Consider the following 12,814-nt stretch of genomic DNA (forward strand, 5'->3'; position numbering starts at 1 on the left):
TTCTCCCACTTCATTCCACTATTGCATTCATTTCTCATCATCGCCATCTCCTTTAGCCTAGCCGGCATAACTGTGGGACGTAAAACTGAAATGTTTCATTTCATTTTTCTACTTCGAAAACTTCACATAATTACAATAAGACGATAAAAATGAACGCACAGCGGGAGGAAAGTTATCAAAGGAGAAACAAAGAAAGCTGCTCTAAGTGCTCATGTTTGAAAAGGCTTTGAATATTAATAGCTTAATCAAAATGTTTATGAACAGTTAGTGCTTTTGCTTCCTGCTATGCTGTGTTAATTGACCCACAATAATAATAATAATAAAATAAGAAAAGAATAAGAAAGAAAGAACGAATAGTGATAACATTTCTTTTGTTATTTATTTCTGGAATAAATGGCTATTTTCTATCTGCGCATACTCAGGAGATAAAACAATCTCTGACGTCTTGATGTTTTCTTTTCTTTTCTTTCTTTTTGTCTGGCAACATTGGATTCGGCGGAGACCGTTGAAAACTAGTTACGAGATTACATAAAAGCAAACAAATTCCTTTAACAATTTCTACTTGTCGTTGGTGCTTTCTTGAGAACGGTTTGTGCTCCTGTGATAGAGGACAATTTGTCTCTCGTTTCCCAGTGCTTTTTTTAAAAAAAGTTTTATTGTTTTAAGAAGATAAGTTTATATCTGCATGTGCTTGAGTTGGACGTGTATTACTGTGAATAATTCTAGTCAATTTTTCAAGGATTATTTCCTTGATACTTGCAACCTGACTCTCAGGTTACTGGAAGAAATTATTTATGATATTTGTTGGGGTAAGTTGAATATGTGTTCAAAATTTTTTAAATGTCATTTTCTTCTGTGGTATATTTACACGAGCTTATTCTTTTGCGTGTGTGGCTGAAATTTTACAGTAGCCTACATTTTTACACCCATTCCAATTGACTTAATCTTTAAATTACGTATTCTATACAGTGATGATAGCAAGGGGTAGCCCATTGGGAAACTTTCCCCCGGCCAGGGGTATATATCCAACCATGCTCAACGTGGAATACTAGAATTTTTATAGTACTATTTTCACTCTTTGGTGTATTTGAAATCCCCTCCCCTCTTCAGAGGAAAATCTAAAATAATCACTGACTTTAACTCGTGTATTGAAATCCCGACGGTCGAGGAGCCTTCTAAAATCATAACTGATTGTATGCATGTTTATCTATTGTATCAATCATCAATTCAGACCTACAGACTAAATGGTAAATGCGTAAGAATTATTTTTTTAACTTTAAATAATTGAACACGGTGAAGTATTCACTAAAGACTGATAAGTAATTGATCCTTAACCGCACACGTAGCCAGAAATTTATTTCGGAAAGGGTCCAAAGCTTTTGAAGGTGTCAAAATTCAATTTGAGGACAAATTATAATAAAATTTGTAATATTGCTCCTAAAATTAGACTAAACTTATAAAAAATCGGGATCTTGGGTGTTTCGACCCCCAGGACCCACTCCCCTGACTACGCCCCAGCTCTTATCTCCAACAGAAAATATCCTTATTAGTTGCACTTCAATAGCTCTCATACCGTTGCGAAATAAAGCTACTTAAAATATATGAGTAATGAGTTTTGGATAACTTTAAAAAAACAGCGACTTAAAAATGCAAAATAGTATTAAAAATAATGAAGATGCAAAATATACAGGGTGGCCCAAAAGTAGGTGTACAGTCCCGTACATCGGCTCATGGCATTTTATATTATTTACTTATTATCTACACAAGTATTAACTTAGTTTCTTCCTTATTTGTTCTTAATTTATTTTCACTTATACCTTAAACTCGGAACAAAAAGAAGCAAATAAATTATTATTAATAAATTAAAATGTCATACTTGATCGATGCAGGTCTGGGGCCACTTAGGTTTTTAAGCAACGTGATTTAAGTTTTACTTACAAATATACTAGATACAACGACGCCGACTTTCCAAAATTTATGTGGATGCTTCTCAATGGCCGAACGTATTAGCCTATATGTTTTCAGGGAAGTCTCGATATTTGATTGATTTATTTTTAGTTGAAATCTTTCATGAACACTGTCATGAAGGGCTGTGCTGTGATAAAGTATAATATGTCGATACTAAAAGGATAAGTTGGGGCTGCTCTAGCTCAGTCGGTAACACAGCTGACTTAAACGCAAGAGAAACGGGTTCAAAACCGGGTCCAAATTAAAAATCTTGTGTTTACGGTGCACCCACAAGATTATTTGTGTGGGTGCTGGAGCCCCGGAGCACACATGTAGTCGGCGCGCATGACTAGATATTTAAAAAAGAAATGTTAGGTTACATTATATTGTTGGTTAGAAAATCGTGCTATTCTTATAAAATAATTAGTAAATACAATTTAGTTAATAATGCGTCTAAATTTGGAAGTACGTGTAATAGGTATACCAAGATTTTATGACCTTGAATGAATATTAGCTACTTGTTTGTCCACTTTTAAAACTTAACTTTCTTATTTTTATATTTTATTGTTTGAACTAAAATCGAAAGTTTTAAAATATATTGTATAGATTGCACAGTACAACAAATCTAAACTTTTCGGTCCTTCAAATGAAATTATTTAACTTTAATTAAATGGTAGATGCTGAATTCATTCAAGACAAAAACATTCCATCATATCTTGTTCATTTTGGACAGATCTATATACATTATACTTAATTTACATGTTATCATATATTTCCATTCTAAAGTAGGCTAGGGTCAGACTCAGTGGTAGTGCGTTCACCTCTGGTACGTGCGATCCCTGGTTTGATCCCAAAACATAACGCGTCTTACTCCAAACAGCTGGTGCAACTGAAAAAAAAAATCTGTTTTAGATTAAAAACCACCTATTGCCAACAATTTTCTTTCTTTTCCATTTTTTCATATATTTACTATGGTCCCGGACTTTTGATACACCTGATATAAAATACTAGCAAACGCTCCCCGTGTTACTGCTGGCAATATTAGGTGTTCTTCCTTCTTCACTTTTTATATAGAATTCGCCTGAACACAAAGTATCGCACAAAATTCGAATGACTTGTATGGGCATCTTAGTAAACGAATCACTTCTACTACTTGTTCTTCTGTTTTCTAGATCAGACATCTAAAAGTGCTGGAAAAAAGTATTTAATTGTTTTAAATGACAAGTCTAAATACCCAAATTTCAATCCTCTTACTTTAAAGGATTCCGAGGTACGGACATCTTATTATAGTAATTGCAACTCGCACCTCATTTACTTTTCACTTAAGTACCAAACTTCATATCTTTAGCTTTAAGATATTCCGAGATATGCAGTAGCGTACGCAGGAATTTATTTCGGGAGGGGTCCAAACTCAGTATGAGGGTATTTTATATTAAAATTCTTAAACTTGCCCCTAAAATTAGGTTAAATTTACACAAAAGTGGAAATTTTCGGGGGGAGGAGGGGGTCCGGACCCCCAGGACCCACCCCCTGCGTACGTTCCTGGAGATATGGACATCTTATCATAATAATTGTAATCCATTTCTCTTTTTTTTTCCATCCATCTTCTTCCCTTCTTGGTCAAATATTTATATTAAAAAAAAAAAAAACATTTGTCTATTAAATGATAAACCCATATACCAAATTTCAAGTCTCTAACCCAGTGGTTCTCAACCTTTTTTGCCTGACAACACTTTGCTGAACATCCAGATATCGCGACACACTTATTTAGTAATTTTTATTATAAATAATGATAATAATATCTATTATAATAGTGAAACCTATTAATTTTTATAATGACTTTATATAGCACTGAACATTATTGCCACCGCTGGAGGTATTGACTGGTACGCGATTTTAGGTGATTATTAAATTGTTCATGATTTTTAAATTCTAAAATTTCGCGACACACCTTAGGGGACTGTGTGTCGAGACACATTGGTTGAGAACCACTGCTCTAATCCTCAGAAGTTCAGAGATATGACTAATTTAATAAAATAATTGCCACCGCTATTTCCCCTTTTTCCTGTCCTCGTCGAATTTCCAAAAAAAAAAAAAAAAAAAAAAAAATCCTTCCATAGTGGTACCTTACGTAAACAATTCTATGCAATGTCAAATTTCAACTTTATAGCTTAAGAGTCTTCACTACAGCGAAATTAAACTGCCGCTAATTTTAGAGTTTTTCTGCAATATCTTCAAAACAAATAAAAAAAAATATTGGAAAAGCAGAAACGTAGTGAACTAGACAATACGATTTTGCATGTGATATCGTTATCACAATTCACCTATCTGTTTTTGGTATACCGCTATTTACAGAACCCGCAAAAAAAAAAATGCTAAATCTATCTTGAGTTCCAAATCGAAAACAGATAGGTAAGTTGTGATAACGGTATCACATGCAAAATCGTATTGTCTAGTTCACTACGTTTCTGCTTTTCCAATTTTTTTTTTTATTCGTTTTCAAGATATTGCAGAAAAACTCTAAAATTAGCGGCAGTTTAATTTTGCTGTAGTTAAGACTCTTAAGTACAGTGAAACCTGTCAACTTGGCCACCTCTCTAAGTTGGCCACCTGCTTATCTTGGCCTAGTTCGTCTTGAACCTGCATTTTCCCATAAGACATTCGTTACTTACTACTCTATAAGTTGACCACCTGTCTATCTTGGAAGTTGGCCACACTGAAGCAATGTTTACAATATGATGATAATGATAAATTTACCTGCGTATCTTGGCCACGAAAAATACAGTTTTGTTATTTTTCTTAACTCTTTCGAATTCCCATATGAGAGGCAGATGTTCTGTATTTTTGATGGACACAAAGAAGCATAGATTCGCACGATTTGTTCTTGGAGGTTAATGGCCAGAACACTACCCTCATAAAAGGGTGGTGAAGGAAGATGTGAATAAGAAAAAGCACGTACAGGAATTCAGGAAATGGTTGTACGTATTTGTTTACCCTGTCTGTTTTGTTAAAACCATTAGCTATATCGGTTCCTTTCATCAGTGGGAAGCTTTAGTAATTCCGGAAAATTCTCAAGGTTAAAGCTCAATTGTCATTTATTGGCACCTGACTGCATGTCAAAAGGTAGCGGAGGTTTTGAGATATGAATTCCCTCAAGATTTTCTCAAAACATCTTTTGCTCCGAGGGGAACACTTCTAGCTCATTAACAAGAGGTAGTTAACTACAATATTAGAATGTGCATATCTGACAAAAGGAATAAAGCAAATATGTCTAGAATGAACCACCATTCAGTAACAGCTAAAAAGATGGCATATAAATTGCATATGAATTTCTCAATTTATAACTTAGCTTTTCTTGTTTTCAATCTGAATAACTCAGTGTGCTATAATATCAATTTCAATAAACTGCGTACATACACTTCTATTTCATGGTTGTTTGTGTTATTGTGTTTCCAATTCTAATAATCCAATGTACCAGACTAGTTTTCAGGAAGAGAAAGGTATGCATATATATTAGAGCGCCGATCCTGGGGGGACCGAGGGGGCCCGGGACCCCAAAGCTCATGTGGCCCCTATTTTATTTATGAGTATACAATATTTGGTATAATTTGAGTGCAATTTGTCTTAAAATCTTCATATATATACCTTCTGCATCTGAATTCCGCCCCCCCCCCAAATTTACAGAAAAATCGGCGCTCTTGCATACTATAGTAATATTTTCTAGTACTGTATATTTTTATGATTACTCTATATCATTTATAAGTAGTTGTCGTGCTACTGCTTATTAAAATTTTACAATCAAGTAATACTAGAAATCCTATTCTAAAAATACACAAATCACACTTATTTTCTGTAAGTTGTCCGCTTGTCTAAGTTGGCCACTTTTCGATGGAACCGATGGTGGCCAACATAGACAGGTTTCACTGTAGTTTAGTCTGGGTGTTGATAAGTCTATCACTCAGGACTTCTTATTTTATATATAGAGATTACATACTTACTTTTATACACATAGATTTAAACGATAATTTTGATAGACAAAGTCTCCTATATTTTCCAAAATTATTCGTAACACTATTAAACCTTTTACTTAAAAATATATTTGAACGTTAATCTAATAGTTCCATAGATAATTCACTGGAACTAGAAAACTCACTGTGTCCAAGGACTTGCTCATTTTCTTTCCTATAAAATGACCGATATTCTTTAATTCTTGAGTTGTTTCAGGATTTTCCCTCCAAAATGCAATATTCTTTTTAATGAGAAAACAAAGGTGGAATTTAATGTTCTCTCTCCACTAAAATTGAATTATTTTAAGGAGGTCAAAATTTCCCAGGCAAAAAGAGGCGTCGAAACAAATTTCTGATAATAATAATAATAATAATAATAATAATAATAATAATAATAATAATAATAATAATAATAATAATAATAATAATAATAGGTCTAATAATAATAAATCAGTCTTTCATCTGTACAAATAATAGATATACGATCCTATTGTCAAGTAGGCCTATATTTAATTTATTTTCTTCGTCGCTGCGCCTCGAAGAACTGCTATGTGACATTTTTGCCGAAAATGAGTTATGTCGTGCAAATAAACCAGAAAGCTGTCAGGCAGCACCTTCTATAATGACATAAGTTAATATTCAAATGTTTCGCCACAACAATGAAAAAATATATGATTGAAATTAAAAGCTTCTGGTTCTCATCACATACGCATTGATTAATGTATACAAATCCTCTGTGTGCTTATAAAGGCGCAAAAGGTGCTACGTAAACACAAAAATAGTAATATATTACTGTTGAAGCGAGCTACAACAATGCCCAGTGCATAATATAAGCAGAAACAATTTTATTATATTTTTCTAGTATTTCCATGTATTTGTCAAAATTTTAAGAGTTCGGAATGTTTTTTGCTTCTCCTGAAAAGTTGTGGTTTTAACACATAGCGGTTCTTGGAGGCGCAGCGACAATAGTTAGATTACTTTACATAGCAGTGTCACAGTATTTTGAAACAAATAGCAATACTCTATTAAAAGATACTGGCAGTTTTATTTTTTACCGTAGTTAAATTGTAAAACATTGTAATGGTTTAATGCGTTATTTACTTCGTTTTCAATTCAGTGTGTGTTACAGTGAGCTATGACTTAATTTTAAAGTTTAATTGTAAAAAAAAAGAAGTTATATCAAGTTATTCACAAAATATTAATAAATAAGTTAGATTTTACGGTTGGTCACTTTATTTGAGCGTCGATCAGAGGCGGCTCGTGAGAGAAATCACATTGGTCAAAATTAAAGTTTCTGTCGCTTAAAATAAGGAAATAAAGGTTATCTAACGAATTTGATTTTGTATATAATAATTAGTGCATTAAGAAAGCCTCCTTCTTTTAGTTTCAAGTGAAAACATTTTAATTTATAGCGGTGCAGGGGCGGGTCCAGGACGGACTTCTGGGGGGGGGCGGTGGGTTGTAATACTGCTATTTAGAGCTACTTTTAAGAGCGTCAAAAAATAAACTATATATTTTATTTATATATAAAATAAAAAAGTTTCCTCTTCTGGGGGGCAATCGCCCCGATCGCCCCCCCCCCTGAGTCCGCCCCTGCGCCGGTGTGACTTTCCTCGCGAGCCTCCTTTGATGTAAGTTGAATAGGTATTTCAAAGGACTTAATCGTGGGCCTTACTTTTATATCGGAAAAACATACTACTCTATAAACATAATTTTAAAGCATTATTTGACTTTAGTTTTAAGGTCCTCATGCTGATTTCAAGTGTTAATTTTAAAACATCCGTTGAAGTTCCTTGAGCATTTGCTTGGGGGGTATTCCATAATTTCAAGCTCCCAATGTGAGCATGAGGGTCGCCAATATTTAACTTTGCATGTACACCATTCGGTTCTTATGCGGGCGCTGTTTACTAGACACAAAGGCAAAGTTCTGGTAATATTACAGTTTAAAAATATTCCGCCAAAGAATACGAAACTGGCAATACTGGAGATAAAAATTGACATTGGATAATCAGAGACATTACCTTTAGCGTCAGGCTGTTTTTTTTTTTTTTTAGTTTTTTTTATTTTTTTATTTTTTTTTTAGTTTTTCCTTGGCCTTTATCTTTAAATTTAAGGTCACTCGAGTATTGCATCAGACTAAATGATGGCCGCTATGGTATACATAAAATAAACTAGCGCTGCTTATTTCAGAAATAGTTAACAATTCCATTATTTCCATCTTTCTTTCAAGGTTACTAACAGAAACGGAACCGAAAAATGCCTACTCATTTTAATAGCTACACTTCAACGGAACAATTTAATTCAAATTTGAATTAAGGTACTCGACAAGAACTTTTGCATGCCATCAAGACCCATTCCTGGAGACAGAACTTTATATGTTTTACGTTTGTATATATTCATCCTTGAGTTTAAAGATACGAAGATACACTGTTAGGTCCAGTTTAACCTCTACAGACCCGAATTTTTTTACTGCACGAAAAAAATATTTCTGAATATTTTCTAGTTAGTACACTGTATACTCAAAGCTGCCATATGATGGACCCAGACTGCACTAAATGTATTCTCGAATGAGTACTTGAGTAGCAAAACTTGTAAGGATGCGATTGAAATGAAGCGACATACGTTTACGTAATATTAAAATGAATGTACTCAAATGAGCACTGGGGGACCGTAGAGGTTAAAGACAATAGGGAGTCACGAATCTGACCAAAACTTGATGATGGTAGTGATCCGAACATGTCGTGCGTAGTACATCCCGAACATAGAATTATACAAAATGTTCTTTGACCATGTAGCACTCATCTTAGTATCCCGAGTGACCTGCAAGTATCTACAGACAGTGGTACGAATGCAGAAGTTCTGTCTGAGCTAGGGTATCTCACACTAACTGTAGATTTTGATGTAGATGAGCGACTTTGGTTCCGGAGCTCGGCTGGCACTCATCCCACTCATCCGCTGTCACATCATATCTCACGCATTTTCGATAGGGCGTAGATTCGGAGATCTATAAAGGTAACCAAGAAAATTCTGTCGCTTTTTGTGGAGGTCTGTGTTCAATTGGCCTTCACACCGTGAGCTGAATTCTAATGGAGATAAGGCGAAGGTCAGTTGTTGGTGTGGATATATCCAACATACTGTCTGGTTGTGGCAGTTCAGTTACACCGTGAACTTGCGTAAGGACAGTGTAAACATGGGACCTAAACAGAGCGTCGTAAGGGCGTGTATGTTGTACAAGTTCAAACTGGGGTCAAACGCCGCTGCAGCAGGGCGGAAGATATGCGATGCCTTTGGTGAGGGTGTCGTGATTACGCGAACAGAGCAGCGGTGGTTTAACAAGTTTAAGGGCGGTGACGAAACGCTCGAAGACTCACCACGTGCCGGAAGACCAACACCTGTACAAAATGACGATCTTCAGGCAGCAATTGAGGCGAACAGTGCCAGACATCTAAGGAACTGGACATGCAATTCGGTGTGAGTGGAGAAACCATTCGGCATCATCTCATCAACTTGGGAAGCACTACAAGTTAGGTCGATGGATCCCACATTATTTAACTTCGGGCTAGAAGGCAACACGAGCAGACACCTGTATTTCTTTGCTGTCTCGTCTGAGGAAGGAGCCATTTCTGGACAGGGTATTGACATGTGATGAGAAGTGGGTCCTGTACAAAGCTCCACGGCGCCGTCATAATTGGTTAGCAGCCCATGAAACGGTTTCAAAACAACCGAAAGAAGTGCTGCACCAGAAGAAGGTCCTCCTGTGTGTTTGGAGGACTGCTCGCGGTATCGTGCATCAGAAACTGCTACCAGCTGATCAGAGCATCAATGCAACTGCATACTGTCATTAGTTGAGCCGTGCTCAAGAAAAACTCAAACCTCTGGAGCCAGCACTTCTGACAAGGGAGGGTCGCGAAGTGGCTCCGCTGAGATCCGAATGAGACAATTGTGTTGGCATTTGATATGTTATAAGTAGACGATTCCAAAATTATATGTGCCACTGGGCGGGATATCGTGAGTTACAACACATTTTGTAATGTAAAAGTTACAAAAAAAATACCTAGCAGAATAGTTTGAACCGAGTCATTTGTTCGGAAACGGTTGGGTAAATGGAAAACGGCGAACACGTATCCCATCATTTTCAAGGGCACACTTTTTAGGATAAAAAAGTTTGCCCCGGGGTCTCTCGCAGGGTCCCAAACCGAGTCCAACTCAAAATTTTCTTAGCATTGCCCTGCGGAAAGATGGGTTCGTGAAAAGTTTATAGAAAAGATCGGACATCCAGGTGTGAATCCTGTATGATGAATGGAAGCACTGAATTTTTCGACTCACCTCTACACCTATGGAACGCATAAGATCATCACTGTGTCCGAAAAGAAAATTAATATCACTGATTAACTCCACTCCTCCATTCGCATCACCACTACAGGCTTTCCCAACTTCAATAACGTTGTTCTCGGAGAAATAAGCAGTTATCAGGAATAAACATGCGAGACGAACGCGGAAACGTAGACCTGCATCCAACAATAGATTCTTTTGGAGTTTGTGCGTGTTCATATGAGAAGCGAGTAGAACAGCGACTGATTGTACTGGCAATCGCCAGGTTGTCAGTTAGGGCAGCTCATACGATCCTTGTGTTCATGTGTATCGTGGAAGGTCCACTCTGCCCTTGAAATCACGCCCCAAGTAATTTAATTGCACAGTACGTATCGTCCTAGCATTGCAGATATAGTCTATGATCTACACAAAACGGATTCGCACACACAACTACACTCGTATTGTCTGACAGTCCTCACGTATTACCATGATGCCCTCTACAAATGATACGTGAGCCCACCCTCTGTTGTAATAGACGTGCTGAAACCTTGAAACTAAGATCAGAATGCCCTGTGCAGACATATTCTGTGGTGCGAATTTTATTCGAATCAGACTGTGTGCATACAGTTTTCTTTAATACGTTTCCACCATTATTTACTTATCAATTATTGTATAACGAATATGTGAATCATTTCTCATATATTTCTTGGAATTCGAAACTTTTTTTGAGGACATAGAGCACAACTGTTGTTTCTATTTACCTACTGTTAAACCGTTGATAATAGTTTCTCCATTACGATACACGAATAGCATCATTTGAGATTTTGCTGGAAGGGGCAAATATTTGCTACCGACATAGGAGTAAGAGTTTCACGTTTTTTATTAATATTAAAAAGAGCGTGTTCTCTAAAGTCATGGGGGGCAATTACCCTTGCTTCCCCCAAATTACACCCCTGTGATACACTAATAATAGGAAAGTTTAAAATATAGGCTAGCATAAAACTGGATACACTATTGTGCAAGTTCTTCTCTTTGAAGTAGTAGCAAACTCTATGCATAGGAGTTTCCAGCAATGCTTGGAAAAGAAAAAATACATCTGTGAGTAGCCTTTTTCGCTGATCTAGTGGGCACCGCACATGCCTTTGGTGCACGGGATAGCGGGGTCGATTACCAAGGAAGAGCCTTGAAATTTAAACGCATTTCGATGGTTCGGATTCCACTTTTTAGACTGTAGATTGACGTCTCACACAGCCTGGATGCTGAAAAGCACTCTAAACGCCAACCAATCAAAAATAACTTTGTCAGCGACCTAGTGAAGATTTAAAATAGCAGTTAAATGATTAACTATTTCTGAGTTTATCGTATGAATTTTAATCTGTAAGACGGAATTCAGTTCAAATATGAATTTTTACTCCAGATAATGTGACTAATTTGCAATGGCCTTAGGTACTATGCAGTGATTCCACGCCTGGTTGTACGTCATCGCTTTACTTAGTGTTCTGTGTGACTAAGCTGGTAGTCGGAAGTGGATCCGACAGAAATGCTACTAAAGGTTATCATCTTCGTTGGGGGCACGTGACCTTAACAGATAAAAGTGTGTACAACTTCGACATTATGCAGGACAATAACAAAGCATACATCACTTTGACCACACGTGAACATGCAACATTATTTGGTTGTTCATCGTAATACAGGAAAGAAATACGGAGAGGATGTATTTCTTACACTGTCTGTATATCGTTTAGTGCAGCTTTTATTATACTTCGTTATATCATTGTGATTTAACAATAGATTGGGGTACAGGGGTTCACCCAAGGACTTGGGTGCAACCCCCAAATTTAACTTTTCCCCTAAATTTATGATTCTCCTCCAAATTTACCTTTCTCAAAATTTACCATTCTGTTTCCAAATGTACCTTTCTCCCCAAAATATACCATTCTCCTCTCAAGTTTGTCTTTCTCCCCTAAATTTACCTTTCTACCCCTAAATTACTATTCTCCCCCTAAATTTACCTTTTCCCATAAATTTACTGTTCTCCTTCAAATTATCATTTTCCCCCTAAATTTATCATTCTCCCCCCAAATTTACCTTTCCTAAATTTACTCTTCTCCCCAAAATTTACCATTCTCCCTCAAAATTTATTTTTTTCCTAAATTTACAATTCTTCTACTAAATTTACAATTCTCCACCAAATATACTCTTCTCTTCCAAATTTACCATGTTGCTTCCAAATGCACCTTTCATCTCAAAGTGTAACATTCTCGCCCCAAACTTACCTTTCTCCCCAAAATGTAACATTCTGCTTCCAAATTTATCTTCTGCCTCCCAGAAGTACCTTTCCTCCCGAATTTACCGTTCTACAGTTTGATTGCAGCCTACCATTTTTAATGAAAACTAGCTGAACCTGCACTCTCTACACAGCGCATCATTCACATACGTCATGAATCTCCTTGTCGTTCCTAATAACATCTGTACATGTCCCTTTACAGACATAAGTGAAGACGTCTTGATAAAAAAAAAAAAAAAATGGCAACGGGCACCATAAAGGG

At 36.4% G+C, this 12,814-nt stretch overlaps 1 protein-coding gene across 1 annotated transcript in view; it reads left to right on the forward strand.

Annotated features, from left to right (window-relative positions):
• The first annotated feature begins 484 nt into the window (after positions 1 to 484).
• Positions 485 to 12,814, forward strand: part of LOC145684091 (uncharacterized) — a 38,348-nt gene continuing 26,018 nt past the window's right edge. Inside the window, exon 1 of the mRNA XM_081755976.1 lies at positions 485 to 809. Coding sequence (XP_081612102.1) covers positions 686 to 809 — 124 coding nt within the window. The 5' untranslated portion in view covers positions 485 to 685. The remainder of the gene's footprint in view (positions 810 to 12,814) is intronic.

The sequence above is a fragment of the Thermobia domestica genome, chromosome 4 (assembly GCF_964235325.1).
Source record: "Thermobia domestica chromosome 4, izTheDome1.hap1.1, whole genome shotgun sequence".
NCBI classification, from domain to species: domain Eukaryota; kingdom Metazoa; phylum Arthropoda; class Insecta; order Zygentoma; family Lepismatidae; genus Thermobia; species Thermobia domestica.